Source organism: Strix uralensis, chromosome 11, assembly GCF_047716275.1.
Source record: "Strix uralensis isolate ZFMK-TIS-50842 chromosome 11, bStrUra1, whole genome shotgun sequence".
NCBI lineage: Eukaryota > Metazoa > Chordata > Aves > Strigiformes > Strigidae > Strix > Strix uralensis.
The window spans coordinates 24,592,625-24,618,445 of record NC_133982.1 but is presented as its reverse complement, the minus strand read 5'-3'; the positions used below and the strand labels follow the sequence as shown (position 1 = coordinate 24,618,445).

Genomic DNA, 25,821 nt, shown 5'->3' with positions numbered 1-25,821 from the left:
CCTGATCAGAAATTAAATTCTCTACAGTAGAGAGATGTGCTGCAATTGAATATTATAAAGCATATTTGATAGGAGGGAAGTTCACTGCTGCTACTGACTCCAGCTCACTTTAGGGGCTTCTGCAATGTTTTGTCTCTAATGTCAAGCTGAGTAGGGGAGAATGAGGAACTTGACCTAATTTCATAGTGGTCATTGTGCTGAGGAAGCTCAGTCTGGCTTCTTTGAGTTTCTCACAAATTACAGAGGAAAAGAGGATAGCATTTTAAGCGCTGAGTGATTTAATATTGTCACCTAGGTGCAAATTAGCATGTTGATACATTGATGTTCATTAGATTGCTATTGTTTCTCAAGCTCCTTAAGAGAATATTCCACCTAGTTAATGCTGTTGTGTCTTGGGTACATATTATTCAGGGAAATAATCTCTGCAGACTTTTTAGCTTGAATTTATTTGTGATAGCCTCCAGGCTGGGAATATGTTTATCTTTTTGTAACATAAGATAGTTAAATGCAGAACCCATGTATTCAGACTCCACTTAGTACAAAAGGAGTGGGGAGACCCTCTTGGGGATTGAATTGTGTCTCGTACTTGCACTGAAGTCACAATTAACAGAAGTAACTCTTGGACTAGACTAGAACATGACAAAAATACAGAGACAGATCTAACTTTCTGTGTCTGTTCTATCGGTCACACCTAGTATCTTCTGGTTCTGCTATGAGTTAAGGAATGCAATCGGAGGCCGGACTGCCTGCCAGCCCCGCTCCATGTCCATCCCTCTCCATCTTTTTCTCTGAGTGTCTCCCCATACCATTGGAAAAAATACAGTGAAGGAGACTATATAATAAAGTTACTTCACTGGCTATGTTATGAAGATGATGATTTTTCCCTTATCTCTTAAAATATCCCAATACTCATGCCATTTTACTCTTCACCTGTGATGCAGTCTTCTCTTCCTGCCACCCCTGCTGAGATTCCTCTCTCTTAGCAACTACCTCCATGTCTTCCAGGGTCTTTTCTTCTACCCCAAGAGCAACGATCGCAGCGATTCATTCAAAGCTCCTGTACTTTGTCACTTCAATTGTAAAAGCAAGGCAAGGTCACGGTTTGCTTTTCTGTTTCTTTTTGTATATATGGTTCTAATACTAAAATTTTGCTCACTAAGAATTTTGAAACATAACAGTGCAGCAATTTTGTGTACCCAGTTTAGTTGTGTGTAGTGCTTTTTATGTATGACTGCTCTGTAATGCATATAAACTCTCTGTGGTTTTTATGGACAAAGCCCTACCATGTGCTGTAAACTAAAATCAAGCTAGCAGGCATTGTGTTATGTACAGTGCCCTCTCTACTCAAAGAAGTCTTGGAGATTGATATCTAGGGGAGGGGAGTGCATTCACTACGCTGGTTTTCCATTAGTGTTCTACTGTTCAGTGCATATTTTGGCAATTCTTTTCATTTTTTTGATTCTGCTCGTCAGTAATTGACATTTGTTTTCTTAGTGGTGTGACCTGGCCTGGGGGCTTAACTGACATTGTAGTCAACTGCCATCACTCAGCAACAAAAAACTTCCTGCTTAAATGGGGAAACATTATTGAACAAAATGTGTGAGGCCTCTTAGGCTTCAAAGGAATTAAAGTTAGAGCTGCCTCAGTAACTATCAGAGGAACTGCAGTGAACCAAGAGCAGTAATTGTCAGCAAGCTCTTGTATATCTAGGGCAAGTGAAGATGGATGTCTCTGTTTTCTGCCTGGGTATGCTCTGTTACAGGTCTAGTAAAAGCAATATTTTATCCATTATGTAGATAGTTAAACAACAGTATATGTCTGGTTTGCAGACCAGAGCTGTGAACCACTTGGTAAACTGATTCTGTGACCCATAGTGCTCTCTGGGTGGTCCACCTAATACTGTTCTGAAAAACTTCAGAAATAGGGGGTAACTTACGTGAGACCTTAAGTCAATGCAGATTGGATCCTGGGACTGTGCTGTAGTGTACTACTGTACTGTCAGTACTGTAGTAGAAATAACAAAAATATTAAAGAGCAGGCTTCTCTTTCTTCCTTGGATTAACTTTTCTGTTTGTCTTTTATTTAGTAGAAGATTAATCTATGACAATTCAATGGCTTTTGCTACAAAGTCGACAGTATGCTTATTTGTTATTTCATATTCTGCAGTGATTAATTTATTTAGCTAAATTCATAGGGAAGGCTTTCAGCTTTGATTGCTGCAGTCTTTGAAATCTGAACCTGAATTCTCATAGCAAAATGGTCATGGGGCATGAGTCTTAGGAGCAGTTTGTTCAGGTAAGCTGATTTTCAGCTATAGATTCTGTTTGAAAAGATCCTTTTGTTCATTTTCTTCTCAATTGAGTTTGTCTCCAAATTAGGTTTTGTAGATTCATCATTTACAAATTGATTTATACTCTGTAGTGTGTATAGGCGTTCACTCAGAGTAGCACACACAAGAGAAGCAGATATTCTCCAGATACGTGCTTTAATTTTTCTTTATTTCAACAAATACTTATAGTAACACATTTTTGTACTATCCCAGCTCTGCTCATCAGTCACAGTCTAATGTTTGTCTCCCGTTTCTTGATTATAATTTCTAAAATAATTCAGAATTTGTTTCCTGAAAATTCATTTCTATGAATTTTTGATAGTACAAGTCAATCACGTAAATGTGATGCCAAAAGGCAAACACAAATGATATGAAAATACCATCAAAATAAGCATGTGTAAACAACTGAATACTTTCCAACACTTTCCCAGCTGTATTTTAGAAATAATACTGAATCCATTTATGTAAATTTTATGTCTGCTAGCTGAATTTAATTTAATACAATAATTTAATATTTTCTGCTTATTTGTTCAACTCTTTTCTTTAGTTTTCAAGGGATTTGTAAGAAATGGGTATTTAATTCAGACTAATGCGGTAATGGTAAATTATTCTTCTGTTTTCAGTATTTGCCTACAAATTTGATTTCTACAGTCCCTAGCATGAGAATATCACTGAAAACTAGTAAAATAGATTAAACAATTAAACTTATTTTCTGTTTGTAAGCTTCTCAAGTAATTCTGTGGATAATCCGTTGGAGTTACTCTTTCCTGGTTGACACTAGTAGGCGTGTTTTCCACACTAATTGACAGGATGGTTTTTCATATGAAGTTGTCCTGTATGTACAGTGTATATGTGGTCCAGAGACTCTTGTTGATGTTGACTATACATTTCAAGTCAGATTTCTCTTGCTCGGGGAAAATATGTCTTTTCTTGGTTTAAATATACTGGATTATCATCTACCAAAATCTGCAGTTTCAAATATCCAGATTTTATTCTCCTATTGTGCACATTTGAGATGTAACTTTTTTTTCTCAATTTGGATGAGACAAGAACTTAGACATAGGTCTTTCTTTTAAATACATTAATGCAATAACTTTCCAGTTGATTACATCTTGCAAATCAGCATGCATTTAATCAGAGTGCAAAGGGTATGCAGAAAGGATGAAATGTCTCTACAAGCAAATTCTGTGCAGTCTCTTTCTTACCATAAAATAGTAAGTGTTAGAAATTAGATGTACCATTTACAGCTGCCTTTGGACAGCTGTGAATTAATAGAGAGCTTAAAACCAAAATAATAATTATATTCTTGATTAGCATTAACTGTAGTGATTAAACCCATAAACTCAGCCATGTTCTAATTTTGTTACATCTTGTTTTCATAATGAAAGACCTTTATATAGAGACCCTGTACGGATTTTGTAATTATCACTATTAAAAGGCAGTGATGATAGTTTTGTTAGAGGCCCACTCAACTTCAAGTTAGCCATGGAAGATCCTGTTTATAAGTAGTTTGCTACATGTCACAGCTCTGATTGAGCTATTAGACTTGTCTTAGTCTATCATCCTAATGGCATCTATCTCAAGGTGCGAAACCTGAAGGTACATCTCGTTTTGCAGTTCTCCACGGTAACAGCCTGTTTTTGTTGGTCCAGCTTTGAGAGTGAGGTGGACCAGATGCTGTCCAGAGGTCCCTTCCAACCTAAGTCATTCTGTGATTCTAGGGTACGCATTTGGCACCTTAATCCCTTCTCTTGTGTAAACCTGTACTAGTGATGGAAACAGTCTTTGACAAGGCAACATGTTTATTGAAACGCATCCAGCACTCAAGAGGAGTTTAACTCTCCTCCGACGCGTATTTCTGATTAAGCCTGTTGTAACTATTAATGAGTTTCAAAGTTCCATTCAGCCTATGAACTGGAAAACCATATCCTGAGCAATTACAGTAACTCAAGATAAACTGCTCAGCTTGAATGAAGCAACTGAAGAGCAGCCATTGGACAAAACTCCCACTGACTTCACAGAACAGATTCCCATCCTCCAGTGTGTCCTCTTCTGGAAATAACAGTGATAGTAAAATAAAGCAATTTACCTTCTCCTTCAAACATGAGATTTATAGTGGCCAACAATTCCTTATTAACAACTCACATAAATAAGTTGTGTAAATAACTTCTTTAAATTCATAGGGGAAACAAATAGAACTTATGAAGCTTCTTGGAATTAACTCTCCTTTCAAGTGTGGAATACTTGTATTAAGTAAGCTTGTATAAATGATCTCTTTTTAAATGAAAATGCCTGTGAAGAAGTTGCACAAAGAAAATAGTAGTTATGAATGTGCTAAAACGTGTATGGGGAATATCGCTAGAGTGATAACTAAGCCAAATGGTGGCATTTACAGATGCACACACATTTCTTGAATGCTTTATAAAGGATCTTTTGATTATTCCAGGGTAGAGACAAACTTTTTACAATTACTTACAATCCAGTAAAATGTGATTTAGGGGGATTTTCAGTGATGGAACATACGTGACATAAGAGGAGATTGAAATCTTACTGAAGTCTAGATTTACTTGTTTAGAAAAATTTATGGATATCAGCCAATAAGGATGAAATAAATTGAAAAATGTTTTCTTAGTTTGTTGCTGGGACTTGTTGACTCTCTTGGTGATGGCCCAACACCTGTGTATTTATTATTTTGATGCAAATTTAACTCCTCAAAATAGATAAAGTGTATGAAGAACCATGCAGATCTAGTTCCATCTCACAGATGTTTCCACTGGTATTTTAGCAGTTTCCTGGGTAAAGAGTCCCATATGAAAAGACTAAAGGCCAGTTCCAGTGCTGTGTTCTTAATGCAGGTGTCATTTAAATATGGCATTAGACAAAATAAAATTATTTTATGAGGTGGTTTAGATTTCAGAATCTCTGCTAGAAATAGCTTCTTATATTTATGTATTTAATTCACACTTTACTAATTCCTTTTTTTGTCAGATAGCAGCTATGAAGCACATAAAGGAAAATTTAATTCAATTCCCTGTATTTGGTTATTACATTTCCATCCTAGAAAACAAATATAAAGGACGAAAATCTGGCTCTTAACCCTTGTTGAATGAGTTATATAAAAGTGTCAGTTCTAAGTATACTGGTTAATTTGAAGTGCTGTCATGTCATAAATGTATTTGGTTTCTCCACATCAAATTGTTTCCATGTAGTTAACTGTTCCTTGGAGAATGGAAAATTTGTTCTCAAGTTAATTTTGCTATTCTCCTCTTTCTTCTGTGTTATTTCCCTAAGTGTATGTATTTATATTCGCTATCTTAACAAACCAATACAAATGGAATTCCAACTGGAATTTTGATTACATCAGTTGTCACTGAGAAGTGAAACTGCAGAAACAGCTGTCAGTTCACTAAGGTTAGCTCAGCTGAATTAAGAAAACTTTCTCATAAATTGAAATTCAGTATTTTAATGGAATATTTACTTTCCTAAAAGCTAATATAACCGCTTTTAAAATAGCACTGAAACCTTTTCCATATCAATCATGTTTGCTACATGAAACGTTTGAGTTCAACCTGCTTGTGCTACACAATTGCATATACTTGCATTTTGATTCACAACAATGTTTAAAACAGCCCATGATGTAGAGTTCACATATTTTCCTCTTGTCTTCCACATGACAATTTTGATGCAGAAAGTAAATATTTTTCTGTTAAAAATAGTGAAACATTGAAGTGTACTGTTTAAAGCTGTAGATTATAAGGCTTTGCTTTACCAGATTGTCTGATTACTTCTAGTTTGTGCAACTGAGGGAGACCACTAAGAGCAGTAGTTGGCTGCCTTGACAAGTTCAGTTGTTATTCCTTTATAGGTGAATCTCAGGGATAAATAGTTAAAAGGGTGGTGAATATATTATGCACCAAAATGCATGCCATTTTACAGTAGAATAAACAGCTACAGAAAAATATGATTGAAGTACTCCAGGTAAAAAACCAAAAGCTGTCTACCCCAGCCTTTCTGTTTTAATTTACAGAGCCACAAATGATTTATTGTAGAATTGTCTTTGCATTTTATCCACAATAATCTATATTGCAGGAACCACCTCATCTCTTGATTATTCCCCTTTTTCATTTGAGACTGAGTTTGCTGATGTTTTTCTTACATTAAATCTTGTAACTGATAATAGAGTCTGTGTTTTAAGTGTCATCCACTGTAGACACTTTGGGCTATACCTTGCAGAAATACAGTGAGGAAGCAGTATGACTTTCACATACAAATGGAAATTTCTCTGGAGGCAGTATTATACAGACTCAGATAAAATCCTCTTTAATTGTGTTAAAGTTACTGGACCTACACCTGGATTTTACTTTTAAGTATATCACAACACACAAAATACATCTGAAAGATAAAAGGTTTCAAGACTGATTTTCTGTCTCTAAATACTTGGGAGAGTTTTGCAAGTATTTGCAATTACATGCAACCGCTATTTAGTAGGTATTATTAAGGTTACATTCTCAGAATTGTTTAAGGAGTCACTTAATGTCTAAATTTTGAAATGTGTCTTTAGAATTAACGTCTAAATTGAAATGTGAAATTTTCAGCATAAATTTTCACATGGAGAAAGGACTTTCTGAAGTGATGAGTTAAAAAATGTACCCATCAAAATCTCCCTCTGCCATAATGTATTCTGCAATGCATAACTATCAGCAGGATATATACTAATAACTCAGGCCCCATCCCCCCTGCTGTGATCTTAGTGAAGTATTGTTAACTCTCTAAAGACGATGCAGATCTTCTTTAATTGTCTAAATATACTTATGGCAAATCTACTTTTTAGTATTCAAGCAAGAGGATTGATGGTGTTGAAAGACATCCTTAAAATCTCATCTAAATATAGAATTACAGAATCATAGAATGGTTTGGGGTTTGGGTTGGAAGGGACCTTAAAGATATCTCACAAAAGGATATCCTGGAAAGAATCTGGTTTACCTGTGTGGAATCACGTACTAGATTTTTAAGACTGGCATCAACATACTAGCTATATGTCCTCCCTTCCTCTTATTTATTTTTTCCCCAAGCAAACTGAAAACTTCAGCCTGTGTTATTAGAAACACTTGTAACCAAAACCAATGACAAATGTGTATTATTACAGAATGTTACATTACATATATGTCTACTGCATTTATTATAGTTTTTTAGAACACTGACATATCAAACCTTACACTTACCAAAGAGCCAGATGCTAGACACTGAAAATCATATTTTGATACATTCTAAAGCTGTATTGTAAGCCCACTGCATGGGCTTCATGTGACATAAAATCTTTGGGTACATAAATAATATCAAATGACAAAACTAGAAAGCAGTTTCTTCATACTTTATTTTACAATTTCTCACTAAATATATTTACAGGACACAGAGTTTGCTTTAGTGCAATACATAGTAATGTTGCATAAGTACAAACTGTTGAACTTTTCTAAAAAAAATAAAGAAATAAAGCACTTAACTGATGTTACAGCTAAGTATGTAAAGCAACATTAGTAACTCTGAGTGAAAATGCTAACAGCATCTTTTCTTTTCATAAACAATTTCTAGAAACAAACCACAAACCAGCATTACGTAGTCCAAACTACTAACCCTTGTACAGTACCATATCATTTAAAAAATGATTTTTTTTAAAAGCACATATACTGTACTGTATGGCAGTCTTTTTCTACAGATACTGACTTACTCTTTTAATACAAATATGATATTACCTTGGCAGTTTTGAAGAACAAAGTTATCTCAAGATATCAAACATCAGTAACAAACTCTGATAAGCACAGCTTCTTGAGAACTTGCTTTAACAGCATTTCTTCACAGTGATATTTATGAAAGGTTGGAAAAAGATTAGCATAAAATATTTCCATCCTTTTTCAGTTTTTATGCAAAAATCATTACTTTATATTGGTAATTATAAAATTACAAACACTTTCTATAAGTAACTGCATCTGTAGTAATGATAGAAAAAGTTATCAGTAAGGTACCTAAAATGAAGCTTGCATAAAATGATAGTTTGACGAAAACTAGGTACATCTTTTTTAAAGTAATAATAAGGGAGGTAACTTAATTTAGAATAAGCAACACACCAGTTTAACAGAGACAACCTATTAATAAATTAAAAATGCTAATTATTTATTAATAAATGTTAAAAAATAAAGGAATTGTGATGAGGTGAAATCAACATTTAAAAAGATATGATGAAACATTTACTCTTAATCTTAGTTTTGGCACTTCATTGGAACAATTACTTTACCAAAGACCAAAATATGTATAAAAGATAAACAGCTCCTTGACATACCTTGCAAATATAGTACATAAGTACTGGCAAACACTGAAAACATAGTTAGTTAAACATTCCCACAGATTTGCACATGCATGCAGTATTCGGACAACAGCATTGTATCTATGTTCTTGGCGAGGACAATCTTGCATTACTTGGCTGTTTTAGGCCATTTCTTCAGCAGATCTTGTTTCTGATTTAAGTCTTACAAATTCTTTAGCAACTTCATCGTTGGTCCTCTGAGAAAGTATTCTGAGAATTGTTAACCCAGTTTCATCTACAGAGATGTTTCTCAACAAGGGGTACCAAGATGCACAGCTACCTTTCTCTGCTATGTTTTGCAGCTGAATAACTGCCATTCCTATAATGCGATCTTCCCTAGCAAAGCAGTAATCTTTCACTGAGAGGTGAAGTTCGTAGGCTCCTGGCTTATCTTCATTACTCAAAATGCTGCATGGATTAAAAATATGAATTTAGAACAAAAAGTTCAGTTTATTTCCCCTAAGAAATGAACATCCTCTAGAAATCTTGTAAAAATTGAAGTGATAGTGATAGTTTAATTTTTGTAGTTCCATTTTGTTGCAACAGAGTATCATTTGGTTACAAACCTACGCAGTTAACCTTTCAGATGCTACTGATGACGTAGCCTCTGTTCCCACTGATCTGAACAGAAACAGAGAATTCATCATTCCCTCAATATCTGAAATAAACAGTTACCTTTCCCTAGAAAGTACCTAAAATGTTCAACTAGTTCCACAACTCTTATAACCACATCTTTAAATCAACTGCAAAAAATGCAGAAAATCGCTGGCAGCAAGCCTCAAAAGGAGCTTTGTGATCAGGCACTGACAAAGTAAACTCTGTCCTAGTCAGGGTTGGGGGGCTAAGGGGAGGAAAATGCCTTGTTCTCGGTTATGAAAGGGGAGGAGGAGTAAACAGGTGAGAGGTGCTGTGAGAAGTACTAAATTTAAAACTCCATGTTAGGTGAAGTTTCTTATTGCTTTAAGGATTAAATAATAGAGATAAGTAATACAACTAACACATGCACAACCCATTACATGTTTAGATATCTTAACAGTCATAAAGGTCCAGATATCCAGCAGTAATAATTAATGCTTCAGTTCAGATAACTACCTAGGCAAATGGATTCCTAGGTATATAAATAGTTATTCCTCTGTAGGAATGAATTGTACATTTTAACCAGCTTTTGTGAGCCTGAAAGCTTAGTGTTTGTCATTCATCTTCCTATAAAACAAAGATACAAGTTACTAAATAATTTTGAAGTGGTGTCTATTTCTATGGACTTTGATGTATACAGCAGCCTTAGGATGGTTTTCTATGTTCTTACCGGTTTAACTGCAAGAAATTCTAACAAAATTTGCACAAAATATGCAATTAACAGACAGAAAAAACTTACAATTGGAAAGTTTCATTGTATTTTGGTGACCACGTGTTGCTCTTTGTCTTCGTTCCATGTTTTCTTTTCTTGTCACTTAGGTTAGGTCCTAATATGCAAACTTCCACAAATGGTCGGAACATAGCTGTTGTTTGCCAGTTTAGATTATTAATTGCTACAACTATAAAGAAAGAAAATAAGTCAAATAAAATTCCCTTGGAAGAGCTCCAACTAATTACCTAGTATGACTGTATAGCCAATGAAAGGTGATCTGAGAGTTTTCCTATAGGATACCAAAACCTGGCAAGCCTAGGAGGAGCTTCGTCTATTCTTTGCCAAGTCTGACCACTTTCAGTTACAACAGTAGCAAATAGAAACATATATTTTACAAATGCTTTATATTAACAGCTCTTTTGTCTGCTACCTTCACTGTAATTAAAAAATCAGCTTATACTAATCTAAATGATACTGGGTTTCCTCTGGAATTCAGGCTGTGCAGAACAAAGGCATTTTGTTAAAAATGAACTTTTAATCTTGGTGCAGTCATTCACCACCCAGCTTTGCTTCAACTTTTGGAAAAATATATGCAAGAAAATCAGAAGTGTGATTTGGCACTTTTGAATTTATAATTCCCTATCTTCATGTAATAAATTTTACCTGTCTACACAGAGAAGCATAGACAGTGCTTACCTGCATAATCTTTACTTCTGCTGATGTTGAGGAAGGGAAAAGTACAATCCTAATCACCTGAAGCATACTTATAGCTTTACAAGTACTGTAATACTTAACATTTGTTATTTCATTATTGGTATGTTTTACTTAGGATGTGGTGCTTGGGGTTTTTGGACTTTGTTATTGGTTTTTTTTTTAAAAGAAAATTTGAAACTTACCTTTTACAGTGACTTTATGCTCACCAGTTCCAGGATGTGTAGAGATATTCACCTGTATAGATATCTCACCCACTGAATTGTTAGTGGTTTGATCTGAAACAATAATAGTAGGTCTCAATACATCAAGAGAAATAGACAGTGAAAAAAGGTGAACGGTATTTTCTGTGAGAAACACTTAGAAATTTCTGACATATATTTTACATTTAAGTGGGAATCAGTTACAGATTCATAAGTGATTTTGCCACAGAAGTAGCTAGCACTTGCAAAACGTCTATGTAAAATGACTCAGTAAAAAAGATGTATTTGCATCTTGAAATGCAAAAGTTGGTGGTTTTGTCAAACTTTGTTTGCATGTGCACCCCAAAAATCTTATTGCAAGTATGCATTTGGAAAGTTATTTCTGTATGGTTATTGATGAATCCTTTGCTAGGGGTTATGTCTAAGCACATTAGACATAATTTATTAGACATAAATTACAAGTTCTGCACTAGCACAGACACAGGGGCTTAAAGAAAAAAGGGAAGGTTGTAAGGATGGTAGAGGAGCCAGCAACTTCATTTTGAAAGGTTTTTACTTTTGAGCACCAGCGCAGGTTCAAAGACAATTTGCACGTAATGATTCCTTAAAAGGACTCTCAGTATGTATTGAAAGGTCCTTTCATCTATCAGATTATAATAGTACAATATAAACAAAATTGGATATGTTTACTTGTTCTTTAATAGGATGATTGTGAATGTTGAACTCTGAACAGTGCCCTTGCTCCCCAGTTTAATCTCTGTGAACCATATATTAAAGCAAATTATTACCCCTTTATAACTGGCTACTATTTCTGTGGGTTAGCAGAGCAAAGTTCCTATCTTCTTTCTATTTATAAAGGAAATCCTTACTGGTTCCCCATCCATCTATATGTGAGGAGAAGCAAACATTCCTTTACTTTAGCACTGCAGAGGATGATTGCACTTTTCTTCCTTTGGTAATGTAATATAACTCATTAGAAGCTTAACAAATTTACAGATAATTCTACTTTATGTTTGAAAACCTTATGGTTGCTTAACTGTTTCCACTCTAAACTCTGCTTTAGATTTTATTTGTTAGCTTATTTATACGAATCAAAATACAGAATTCTCTCATAGGTGGGTTTTAAAGTGATCACCTGCATTTAAACTGCAGCCATTCTACTGCAGTAAACAAACTGTAAAGGAGAAAAAAAAATTCCTCTGGCCAAAGATGCTTGCTCCTCAGTGGACAAAAAGTCCAAAAACTCAAGCTTTGATTCCTTCCTTATTTAGCACCTGGAATGTCATTAATGCGATAGATGTTATAGCCCTAATGATCTTGACAGAAGACAGCCATTTGGACTGAGGACCTAGTCAAATGTTTCTTAGTCATGAAGTAATATTGGCTACATATGCACACAGGAACTAATTCTTCTGCCTTCTATTCCTTAGTAGGTACCTTTGGAGAAGTGTGAACTTGTGGACTCTACTAAAGAAAATAGCAAAAAATACAAGTGCAAAAATGAGTCATGTATATTTTGTAAAAATAAAACAGAAACTCCCTATATTCTCTAGAATAATATTCCTGATAAAGGCAAGAAACTCCTACAGAATCAGTCTGTGATTGTGCACAAAAGTACATTCTGTGAAAGGTCTTTTGTCCTGCTTGATGCTTTAGCAGCAAAAAGTTTTAAAAAAGTTTGGTAACACTTCTAGGTTTGCACGAAAAAGGAGCCCAGCAGAAATAAATTAGATTCACAGAAAATGAGCTAGCATAAAATTTAAGAATAGAATTTAAGACCTTGAAACAGCAGGAGCAGTACCTCTGATGGAGTGTACTTTTCAGCTGCTCTGGAAGTTGGGGCATGGAAACTGAGATGCTTTCATAGTTTCTTGAAGGAAAAAAAAAAAAAGGAAAACATTGAATAGTTTGTTTTGGGGGCTACTAGGAGCATTGGTATGCAGCATGGACCTCAATGAGAGTGGCAAAACACATCTGAGAAGCTGAGCTAATCATTTGACTGTTCATAGGTCTTGGCTCTGACTCTTCAACTACCACAGTTATGCTGCTATGAGTATTTAAGATAGCAGAGTTTGTGTACATCATTACTAAAACAAGCACTGTAGCTATGCCTAAAGCTTGCACTACTTATATATTCTAATATAAACATAAGAAAGTTTACATAATTATGCAAATTCTCATACAGACACATTTATGGAAGATAAAATTGCTCTGTCTGAAAAGGTATTGCCTGACCTGTCTGTTAACAAAGTTAGTTTTTATCTAGTATTGTATTTAGACAAGTATTATTATCAATCTTGCAATCTCTTCTATTCACAGTTCTGTATTGCAAAATTTGGTAGCTATAAGAAAGTGAAACAAGGCAGCCTTGAAAACTGAGCAGTGAAAAAAAAACAATAACGTGATGGTGTTTTTTTACACTATTCTGTTGGACAGAAATACATAGTACTGAACCCTAAGAGAAAAATCTGTCCCACACTCACCTATATGAGCTTTCTCTTATCTGCTCTGTGCCTGTAGTACAGAGTTTGAAAATGGTTGTATAATCCTAGGTTAACAGATCATTTCATGACATGGAACATCAACTATCTTATAGTCTACCTTACAACAGCAATTCTTTGTTTTGAAACTGCTTTAAGATCTTTTGGTATTCATCATATCTTCCTGCTGATAGTTTCATGTAAAATCCTTAAATCTGGAAGAGGCTTTGTTTGTGTTTCTCACAACATAAAGAATAAAAGATAATAGCAAATTGTGTGTCAGAGAGAGAGAGATATTAAGGGCATGCTTGTAAACAAGGGTTCATTTTATGCTGCAAAGTCATCTAGTAGCAAAAGAGAAGAATAATGGAATGTTTTTATTGTCATGTTTTTATTGTTTATATTCTTCAGCTAGGGATGTATTTTTCTAGTTTCATCCAGTAACAATTACAGCTTTCAATAACAACAGATTTGATTATTTTCTCTTGTCTTTTTAATTTTTTTTACTGTTGAAATCCAGAAGCATTATTTCCAGAGAGAAACACATTTCTCTTCTTCCAGTTGGCATGGTTCTACAATCAACTTTAGATTATTCACATTGTTCCTTTCTGCTCTATTTGAGCTCTCCGATTTTGCCAACTTCCATACCAAATGGAAGTCATTCTTTCTTACCAAGTTTTTTCAGCCTTTCCCTTTACTTTATACTTACTTGATTGAGTCTCTCTCTCTGTATGTCTACACTGCCTCCTTCTAATATCTAAGGTTCTTACATTTTTATAGTTCTGGGACTAGATGCTCTTTTAAAGACTGTCTTCTTCCTGGACTTTTGTAGCTTCTTGGCTTTCTCCTCCTCTCATCCAGGCATTCATAAAGTTGTTGCAAGTGGTGACTTTTGCAGTATTTTTGCCCCAAAGTAGTCAAAGATAATAAGCTAAGCTCTGAATCTTTATAGCTGCATTAAATCTAAATCTATTGAGGTTTATATTTTTTTTACTCTTTTTTTTTTTTTTTTACTCTGGCTTTTAGGATTCAGGATTTCAAGACCTTGTCTACCTCTCTAAGGATTAGAAATCTAGTTTAAAAGCAAAACAACTGCCTGCAAACTAATCATCATGCATGACATGATTTTAGTACCTGAGACTTAGAAAAGCTCACTAAGCACTGTGAGCCAGGCAATAAAACCAGCTGAACTGGCAATGTTGCCCTGTGGTAACCCTATTCTATCCCATTTGCTAGCTAGCTGCTTCAGCATAAATCTGACCATTTATTTAAATACTGGACTGATGCTTTGACCTTATTTTCTATATAGGACATAAGAATGAAAAAGTTGAAGAAATATTTAAGCTTTCACAGCGCCCAATGCTCCAGGAATTACACAAGCTATGAAATCAACATTTTATTTCAGAGAAATGTGTCATTTTCTGATTAATGATACCAATAAAATACATATAATTGTCCGAGGTTCAACTGCTAATTTATTAGAAGACAAAAGATCAGGGTGACCAATCAAGTTTTTACAGGATTCTGAGGCTCTATAATTTAGAGGAAAATCCCGAGTGCATGTTTTAACATTTTCATTTATGCAAAGAGTAAGTTAAAGCTGAATTGTTAAGACCTGGATGTAGTAAGCTAAATGATCTCTTCTGTATGTGCGTTAGAGAAAAGGAAGGCAAGCCCATAAATCTACTTCTAGTAGTGATAACCACGCTAACTGCAATGCATGCTTTGCTTTAAGAAGTTGCTACACAAACTGTTGATAATTGTTTGTTCTGGAGGATTCTGAGAACCAAGTTCAGTTACTTGATGTCTGACTTTCAGCAACTGCCAGGCTGCCATGAAAAGATTGAAAAGATTTAGGTTTGTATTTGATTAGCAAATATAAATCGTTTATCTTAAGGATCTCTTGGTGTGAAGATACTAAGGTTGACAGAAGATTCTGCAGCATCTGTAAGCCTCTCAGTTGTACAAAGCCACACTATCAAAACACATTCTCTCCTTTTGAATTTCTGTAATGTCAGACAGTGATGTGAGGAATTCAGACAGCATAATATAAAAGCAGAGTTTTTAAAAGCTATGGTTTGAGTAGAAAGTACTGGTTTGAGTGTCAGGGTGAAATTCCCAGTCAAGGCCTTCCCCTTTGTCTCTGCTCAGTGTAAGCCATGCTTCAAGTGTCGAGGGCTGGCAGTTGAACAACCCCATTGTGACCCTCCGCTATCTGTAGCCGCTTGTATGTCTGTGTGGTGAGAAACCAGGGATAAGCCAGCTTTGATCTGGGAGGGGAGTATCCAGTTAGCATCATCCATTCATATATATGTCCAGCATTTTAACCAGGCAACATATATAGGCAAGTATAGCCTCTCAAGAGGTTTATATATATAGTGAATGCTCCACTGATACCATTAAGAAGTTGTTATTTTTTAAAACTGATACATAACTGATGGGTACCAGTAGCTTGTATTCATTTTCTTGAAGAGTTAAGAGAAACTGTAATATACAACTCATTTCTAATTTAGGTGTTTTACTGTTTCATTTGAGGAGTAACCAAGGAAATTTTCTACTGTGACAGCCTCTTAAGTGAATGTTCTGTAAAAATCTTATGCTTCACCAGCAGTCTGGTTTCTTTGTATGTGAACTTTTAAAATATTATTTTTCAGTTACTATTCTAAATGAATTTATTTTGATATTAGCATATGCTAGAATACTTCTATTGTAATTCTGCAAGTTTCTTCACTGTTCTTAAGTTTTCTGTTGTTCATTACTATACATTCCTTGCAATTGTATGCTGATTTCTGCAGCTTATAATGCAGGTCTGTTTCTTTTTCTTTCATGAAATAAAGTTGTGCAACACGCGATTGTGACCTCAGTTTGAAACTGCAGTGGATGAAGCAGGGATTATTTCTTGAGTTAAATTCTGTCTGAAGTACAGGTTATGAGAGAACTAGAAATGCTCTGTGAGACTTAAAGTTCATGATAGAATACAGGTATAGCTTTCAAAATATGACAGTTAATAATACAACAATTTTGACATGCAAGAGAGCAGAAAAAGATCTTTCTTTTTTGACTTAGAAGAGCTGCTAAACGATTTTTATTTTCTGTAGTCTGATGCAAACTAAAAAATATACTGCAGTCCTGCCACTCTGGATTGTTATGTTGTATACCTTACAATAACAGTAGTGTTCTTTAATAAGGTTATATAAAACTAAGCTGCTGTAAATTTATAAGAAAAAATATTTCTCTATTTCCAGTAAGTAACCATTTTAGATGCAACAGTGGCTTTTACTTTGGAGAAATTACCTGTAATGAGAGCAAATTCGGGACACTGTAATGTTTGAGGTGCTGTCTTTTTATGTAGTTTGCTAAAAATGAAATCATATTTGTCCAAATGTGATTAGAGTTGATGCTAACCAAATGTAAACATTTACAACACAGGCTATAGTTTATGAAATTACTGAACATTTAAGACTGTTGCTAAACTGAACTACAGTCATAAATCTCCTTTAAATTTTGATACACTTTAAATTAAGTAGTCTAAAAGGTGGAGGTATAACTTAATTCAATAAAAAGGTGACTGCCAGGCTGAAAACTCTCTCTTTTTTTTTTTTTTAGGAACAAATTTTGAGAAGCGTTACCAGGACTGGTCTGAGCTTTGAGTAAGTCAAATATACCATAGAGTAGGAAAGTTTGTACAGTAGGCCAATAGATATGGATGTGGTTTTACTTCAGTGTTCTGAGTCTGTTCCTTCTCTTCTGAAATACAGAAATACAGTGAGAGTTTGTCCTTTGGTTTTTATAGTTTTGACTTGATTGTGAAAATGTGGTTGAATTTAGCTCAAGTTCAGTTAAAATTAGCTTGTCCTGCCTGAACTGCAACTTGACCGTTTTGTCCAGAGTTGGAGGTTGACAACTAGTATAAATACATCAATGTACAAATACACGGTCTTTTGCAGGAACTTCTGAGCTTTCCTTGATGATATTCTGTGCTGGCTTGCTGGCTGCCATCCAGCTGTTAGCCAGCCATGGTGTGTTTTAGCCATACAACACCAAACCCCTGAGTCCCTGCAACTGAGCTGGGTTTTATAGGTCAGGCTTGGCACTGTGCTACTATTTTACAACTGATTCATGCTTGGCATGTTTGATCACAAAAGATGTTGAAAACAATCCATACTGTAGTTTGAATTTATGCAAAAATGTTATCATGGAGCTGAATTTAGAGGAGAAAAAAAAATAACTTTTACAGTATGAGCTCATGTATAGTATTACTAGTGCCCAATCTAAAAGTGACAATTTGTAGCTGACAAAAGTCTAAAGGAAACAGAATCAGAGATCTGAACCTCAGGGGATCTGCTTGGTAATGGTGTACTGATGCTACGAGATTCTCACTTGGCTGCGTTTTATATGAGTCTTTGCAGAGGTACCAATAACCATATAGTGTGTAAGATACTAGTCAGGCTTTGAAAAGCAGTTCTCTACTAAACTGCCTTCAGGTTTTTCAAAATCCTTTAGGTCTTTATCAAAGTCCATTTTAGAGACTCTAAAAGTGACCTGCTCCACAAAATGGTTCTTGGTAGTGCCTCTCTTCTCCTGGGCCAAGCAGAAAGACAGGTGTTTAATATGGTAGCATATGACAGAATTTAAGCTATGTCACTATGTATGCTAATCTGATATTCGTATTATCTAATAAATAAAGTTGATACAGAAACACTTTTATCTTTCATTTTCATAGTATGGTTACAGATTTGTTTTCACAACGCTGAGTAAGAATTGAATTTACAACTTTCATCATCATATTCCTTTTAAATGGCAAATTGTTATATGGAGAAAAAAAAGCAGCAATGTTGTCAGTTACTCAAAAAGTTACTGCTGTTTTATGCTCAGCATTGTCATTTACTTATTCAAACAGTTGTTTGTTTTGAAAACAGTCTTGAGAGTCTGTAGCCGTGCTTTGAAAAAGAAAAATCATCAGAGTAACATTATGGCAATTAACTTCATTAGTACTGACTGTGTAATTTGCTTTTAAAGCATACGTCCATAACAGTAACCTCTCCCAGTGTATTTGCAAATGGCGGTAAGAGTTTAGCTTTCAAGTGTTTAGTGTATTGAAATCACCACATGAAAAACTATGAATCCCTGAGATTAAGTCATAATTTTAAAAGTTAGGAATGTTTTTATTAATATTGCCTATGCAAATTTGTTTGTTTCCAGGAAGCTCTTTAGGAATGTGTAGGCACTGTGCTGGGTTTGTGTGTGTGGCAGGGTTCTGGTAGCAGGGGAGGGACTGCAGCAGTGGCCCTTGAAGCTCCCCCAGATCCAAATCGGACCCGCCTCTGGCCAAGGCCGAGCTATTAGTGATGGTGGCTGCACCTCTGTGATGATGTATTTAAGAAGGGGAACCTGGAAGGAGGAGATGGAGTGGTGAGCAGGAGTTGCAAGGAGGACATCTATGCAAACATTGAGGTCAGTGTAAGAAAGGAGGAGGGGCAAGTGAACCAGAGCAGAGACCCCCTGCAGCCCGTGGGGAGAGGGCAGCTGTCCCCTGCAGCCCAGGGAGGTCACTGGGGGAGCAGATGCCCACCTGCAGCCCGTGGAAGACCCTGTACTGGAGCAGGGGGCTGAGCCTGGAGGAGGTCTGGAGTCTGTGGGAAGAAGCCCCTCCTATTGTAGTTTAGTGTTGGGAGGATTGCAACATATGGGATGGATCCATGCCAGGGCACCTCAGGAAGGGCTGTGGCCTGTGGGGAGGACTCACATCGGAGAAAATTTCTGGAGGGCTGTCTCCCATGAGAGGGACACCATGCTGGAGCAGGGGAAGAATGCTAGGAGTCCTCCCTCCAGTGAGGAAGGAGTGGCAGAGATAACGGGTGAAGAACTGACCATAACCCCATTCCCTGCCCCTTGCGCTGCTGCGGAAAGGTGGTAGAGATATCAGGAGCAAAGCTGAGCCTGGGAAGATGGGAGGGGTGGGGGGAAGGTGTTTTTAAGATGTGGTAATGCTTCTCACAGTCCTACTCTGTTAAGTGTTGTTGTTAGTGTCTGAATTAAACTGATGGTCTTTTTCTTACCCTCCTAAGTCATGTCTTTTGCCTGTGACCACAATGGGTGCATCATCCCTCCCTGACCTTACCTCGATTCCTGAGCCTTGCTTTATTTCTCCTTCCTGTTCCTGAGGGGGAAGGGGCGAGTGAGCGGCTTCATGGTGCTCAGTTTCCCTCTGGGCTTAAACCATGACAGGCACAAAGGCTGGGAATCTAAACTCTGGTTTAAGCAATCATCCTTGTTTAGAAATGGTGCAAAAGCATGTTCTTGGATAATCTGGTTATCCCTACTGAACTTGACTCTGCCTGTACATGAATACAGGAAGTATCAAGGTCCATAACACACACTTTTACATAGCTACTACACTTTCTAGGGGGAAAAAGTGACTCTGCCTCCTCACACCAATCAAACAAATTTTTTCCTTTCAGTTTCTTAGAAAGACTGCAGTTTCACTGTGGCAAATGAAAAAGCATCTTCACCTGTGGTTAAAAGTAAGCCTGATTATTGTCTGATTCTACTAGTCATTACAGGAAAACTGAGCATCCACTGCTACCTACAGTCATAGTTATTATTCAATACACTATTTTATTTAGATTTAAAGTACTTTTTTTTTTTTTTTTTTTTTCCCCTATCGCTTTGAGTTTATTAAATCCAACTGTATAGTGATTATGGATTGCTTATGTGCACAAATATGAAGGCAGGCAGATATAAACCTAATTATACTTTAGAGAAAGTTTCTGATTTGCAAACAGGACCATTTTAACTAAATACTAATGATACATCTACAGTTGTGAGGCTGGAGGTTGTAATAGATGAGTTTTTGAGTTCTTTTAAATGAGACATTAAAGGATGATGAAAAGCTATGAGTCACTTTTCCTTAAGTTTCCTTCCCAGTGGCTAGACTTCTGATAATACTGGTGTGCAAATACAGGCATGCTAATCTGTGCACAGAAATGAACACAGACCTCAGGCTGAAATCATGATGAAAATCAGAAAATTCAAGTTTGTGTTTCAGGCTTTATAAAAGATCTCTGCTTATGGCTACAACGTGGATAATTTTTTCTGCTGAAGTTCGATGAAAGTATGCATGAGGAAAAGCAAAATACACTAGTAATTAATATTTTTTTGCCTAAATCCATATTGTTAATTTTTTTTGAGGGGGGGAAAAAAGAATCTATGCCTTATATTTTAGAGTTCTATAGCAATTTTCTCACTTGTAATGTATGAAATATTAACAGAGATCCTTAGTCTAATATGGAAGCTGCTTAGAAAATAATTTCTTAAAATTAATTTTGGGGCAAGCTGCAAAACTAATGTTTCATGCTTTTTATGCTGTAAGTAACATATTGGACTTCAGAGGTAAAAGCAATTGATTTTCAGCTTAACTGTCCAATTAAAACTTTTCTGATTCTCGTGAGTGGGAGCAGGGTAATTCTTTACAGACAAGCAAATTGTGTTCCTTCCAAAGATATCAAGTGGCAGACAGGCCATTTTGATAAATGCCCATTACATTCAAAAGACATTTAGTAAAGATTACTATTATGCAAAAATTTGCACTTTCTAGAATGAAGAAACCATTCAGCTTTGAACATTACCTATATAAAAGCAGCTCCTGTATGTACTGTGGAAGTATGAAAACACTGCCCTAGACTGATAAGAAAAATGGTAAGAAATAGCTTTTTTTTGAAAATAAAAGGAATCTTTGCCTAAAAGTATAACCATGAACTCTTGCCCTCTTACTGAAACCACAGAAAGTCCTCTTCTGAAATACACCAATAATGAACGGTATATACATTTTAAATGAAGAGGACTTTGTGTTTCAATTTTTTGGTGCACTACACCAAAATTCTAGAGCAGGAAAAAGTGGCTGCAGTGTTGCTGATGTTCAAAGTACCCATAATATCATATTCTTGCGTGTTCTCTGCCATGGTTTGCTTTTGGGAAAGTATCAACATTTTGAATTTTGATAAGCAGGCATAAAAAATGTGACATTTTCAGCAGGATGGTTTTGAACCTGAATTTTGAAATGCACAAATGAAAAAAATAATGCTGTATTTTAGCCTACAGAAACCTTCTATTCCTTTTGAATTCACAGACAACTGGCTAGGAGAAGTGTGGGTTCTGTAATGTGGAGTCACTGTGCTACATTTAAGCACACGTTGCTCACAATTTATTGTTCTTAATCTGAAAAGGAAACCTTACGGGATATGTCATGCTTTTTGCAGTTATTTGTGATTAGTAATTAATATCCCCCATCTCCGAAAGTATCTACTGCTGCCAATGTACTCTACGAATTTACTTAGTTTCTGCAATTATAATATGCATTCTGGTACGGCCTCTACAACCCTGTTTGTTTGTGGAGTGCTCCTATAAAGAACCCCGATATTCAGTGTTCATAGAGAGCTGTGGGACCATCCAACATGTAAAGTGACAAGCTGATAAACGCACTGCCCTCAGATAAGCTCCATTGACTGACCATTGCAGCTGATAGAGGATAACATCACACGGGCAAATCTGTGACAATAAACTCAAAAATACCACGGTGTTTGTGGAATGTGATTTAAAACATTTAAAATATTATTTGATGTACTTATATCTCTCTTACAGATCACTTACTTTGAGACGTTTGACTGTCTATAAACTTCTTTATCAAGGTGTCAGTAGTTTGTGTGTAAAGGCTAAGAGCGTATCTCAGGGACTGTAGGTCTGGGCTCTTCTCCAGGAAATTCTTTTTCAGCCCACTTCCTCCAGCATGGAAGTATTGCTAAAATGAAAAAACAAATATGGTTGTTCAGAGAGGCAAATTGTCTGAGAGAGACATCAGTTACAGACATACAAATTTAAGCAAAATTCTTACACAAACTTTTAAAAATAACACATGGCATGTGTATTATGATTATAGCAGTTGAGATAACTGTCATCATCTCTACTACAGAGCTCCTTCCAAAGGTAAAAATTTAAGCCTTGGGGAGAAAAAAAATATACAAAATTTTAATTTTGGTCTTCATGATCTCAAGTATTTATATGTCAAAACTGGAGATATATTTTTGCAGGGTTCTTTCAGGTTGTGGAGAGTGGTATAGTTTTTAATTCTTGATCTAAACAAAACCTTTAAAATCAAGGCAGGGTTTACAGCGTAAGTAAAGAATGTATTCTTTCTGAGGGAAACGGGAATTTTGTTAAAATTTTAGAAGATCCTAGAATATGAAGTTTTGGATTAGCATTGCATTGGAATTGTGCCTGAAATTATGATTATATTTTGGGAAATTATTAGAAATTCCATGGAAACTTCCATGGTGATCATCTTTTTGGATTCCAATTTTGACCTGTTTTACTGTAGATATGCAGAAAATGTGTGTGTCATCCTTGAGTGACCGGATTAGGGTTTCCTGGACTGTGAAAGGAAGAGAATGGAAGAGAAAAGGAGCTCAATGGTTGATACTGCCCTTGAAGATGGGAAGTAAATTTCATCCTCCAAAAGAGGATTTCCTTTGGGGCAGAACAGCTGTACCCACAGCTCTCTTTATGCACTCCTATGAATGATGCAGCAGTAAACCCCTACACCAGCTGCGCTTCCTGCAAACCCAGATGGGGCAGATCCTCACTCCGCAAGCAGTTGTGCCAGTGGAGAGATTACTGCCAGCTGGGCATCAAGGCCTGCTTACAAGACAGCACCCCTCCACTCGCTGTCTGTTTTACACTGATAATTTGAGTGTTCCCTTCCTTCTTTCATTTAAAAAAAAAAAATTAAAAAGCTAAATTAGCATAAATACCTTAAACAAAAGATGACTTCTCATCTACTGGCACAGCTATATGTGGAACAAATCCCCTTTGATGCTACATGCTGACTGTGTAAACTATTGCAAGTATTATGTTTCAAATCCCAAAGCTGAGTTCAGAAAAACTAGAACAGATTCTTTCCTTCTTCCTCCCCAAATGAAGACTTTTCACTAGAAGACTTTTCACTAAAATTTTAGAGAAGACAGTGGTTGATGAACTAATGCTATAACTTAAACTATAAAGAAAAGATATATTTGCTATACAAGTTTACAACCAGTGCTTTGTTCAAACACTTTGCAAAGCATTTTGCAATCTACATTATAGTTCTAGATCTCAAGATTGATGTATAAAGCTCTTGTTAATGGCTAATTAGTAAAAGCAAACAATATTTTTCAGGAAAACACCATGACTTCTTGATAACACACAATATTCGTCCACTCAATACAGTGAGTGTTGGAAACTCTAAGTAGAAGCTATTCTCTCTGCATTTTTGGAGTGTTGCCAAAGGGATATATGCAATATGTACATTTCAATTCACATATATAGATATATAATAAATGCTTTGCCCTAAGCATATCTCTGACAAAGCAGACCTACAGTCCATGCATGTCCATTGCTTGTTAGTCTACACATTTCACCTTCCAGTTTCAAGATTTTTGCAGGAGATGAAACATAAGTGTACTTTTTTTAACAAAGTAATTATTTACGTTTCTGTGTGGATGGCTACTGGTTGTTATAGGGGAGAAATATCTGTAGGAGCAAAACAAAGGATCTGAAATCATCAGGTCAAAAAGTTTTATATTGTTTTAATCCTATGTGGGCAGTTAATGCCAATTTAAGAGGTTCTGACTAAATCACCTTTATCTTCTCATCATTGCATACTTACAGGAACTTTGTATCTTTCCAAGTGAATTATTTCATACTATATATTCCAAAGAAATCTCTATTGTCTTAATTGTTTAAAAGTGTATTCATGATTTCACCAAGGATCTTAATCAATTTATAAGCAAGTGCTAAAATCTGTTAATATTTCCTGCTAGTATGATTAATGGGATTTTTTTTTTTGTGGGTGGTTTTTTTTTTAGTTGTGTCTCCCAGTACAATACTATCTGCAGCAGCAGCTACAAAGGACTAAAAGCTCCACGAAAGCTAACAAACTTTTAAGAAGCAAGGACACCTGTCCCTAATTGTTCTGAATTTTTAAATTTATTTTGCTTTTGCCTATAAATGGTGACTTTTGCATGCAAAACCACTAATATGAAGATATTATTATTGTATGATACCATTCAATACAGGTACCAATGCCATTTTTACCATTCTTCTATTTTTATTTGGGCAGCCAAATTTTTTGCTTTTAAAAAAACCATATTTACCTAGTATTACAAAAAAATTGCACATTTTGATCGTTAAACTTATGAACTGCATTTCTAAATCAACATGGCAGGTTTTTTTCCTTGAGTTAACTCACAAGCTTTGTATTTGTTCACTTCCTAATAGCGTAAGACTGTATGATCAAGGCTATTTACTTAATATTTTGGAAAAAAAAAAGATTTTGCCGATATCATGTACCAAGTACAGTAAGCAGGTTACAATGCCATGTCATTGCCTTACAATTTGAAAATAGGTTTTTCAGAGAGCATTGCTTTGCTCAGTTCATGAATGTAGTACACAGAGATAAGAATGCTGAATTAATAAAGGATTTTCCCTATTTCTAGCCCTTTTCCTCCAGTTCTAGACTTTTGTTTAGTAAAATGATTAATATCTATGACTTTTAAGAGTTTAAGCTCCAGAAATTCAGGCAAGGCTAGAATTTACTTTTTCCCCAACTTTTATTTATTTAGAACAAATGCTTTGAAAGGAAAACAATTAGATTCACATGCTGAACTGAGGACTCCACAGGACTCAATTTGGGAGCACACAGTATTTCAGCATTTTGTTCCATTTCTGTTTCCACAATATCAGTAATCCCCAAATATTATTTTTATTTCTGAAAGAAATGCCAATTCCATTACAAAAAACGACAAAAAAAGAAAATTGGGAGCCCTCTCTGATACTTCTTTCTTGTCTTTTGAGACTGTTTTGTTGCATAAGACTTGATCATGAATATGTCCTCTTATTTATATCCAATTTTTACTTAAGTAGGTGCCTCCTTACTTTCCTGATGTGCTGTCTCTTCAACAGCAGACATGAAAATATGCTGTTATTCTATAAACTGATGGCTTTCAAGTTATTTACACCAAGTAAAGATCCAGGCCAATGTGAAAAAAACTGGTAAGTACATTAAATAGTATTCTGTAATGGTTTCTTTTGACTTCAGAAACTTTGTTAATCTCTTTACTTTTACATTTAGGAGCATAATGCAATAACTGTAAATAAGTGGAAGTGCAAACAAAGTTTTCAGAACATTTCATCTGGCCTATGGCCTGATCCTTTCATTCTTTCAGAGAGGCCAAATCCTAGAGTTACTTTATCAATTAAATTTGTATTTCTAGTAATGAAATTAGCACCAGGTAAGGTCAGATGGCTTGTGTCTAATATGGCTCCTTAAAAATCTAATGTAAACCATTTACTGCAATGCT

General features: G+C 35.6%; 1 protein-coding gene across 3 annotated transcripts in view; it reads right to left on the bottom strand.

Annotated features, from left to right (window-relative positions):
- Window positions 1-7,685: 7,685 nt before the first annotated feature.
- Window positions 7,686-25,821, bottom strand: part of UNC13C (unc-13 homolog C) — a 164,474-nt gene continuing 146,338 nt past the window's right edge. For all 3 annotated transcript variants that reach the window (XM_074879935.1, XM_074879937.1, XM_074879938.1), the window contains 4 exons: window positions 22,079-22,226; window positions 10,932-11,024; window positions 10,063-10,222; window positions 7,686-9,095 (listed from right to left, as the gene is read on the bottom strand). In XM_074879935.1, coding sequence (XP_074736036.1) covers window positions 8,810-9,095; window positions 10,063-10,222; window positions 10,932-11,024; window positions 22,079-22,226 — 687 coding nt within the window. In that variant the 3' untranslated portion in view covers window positions 7,686-8,809. The remainder of the gene's footprint in view (window positions 9,096-10,062; window positions 10,223-10,931; window positions 11,025-22,078; window positions 22,227-25,821) is intronic.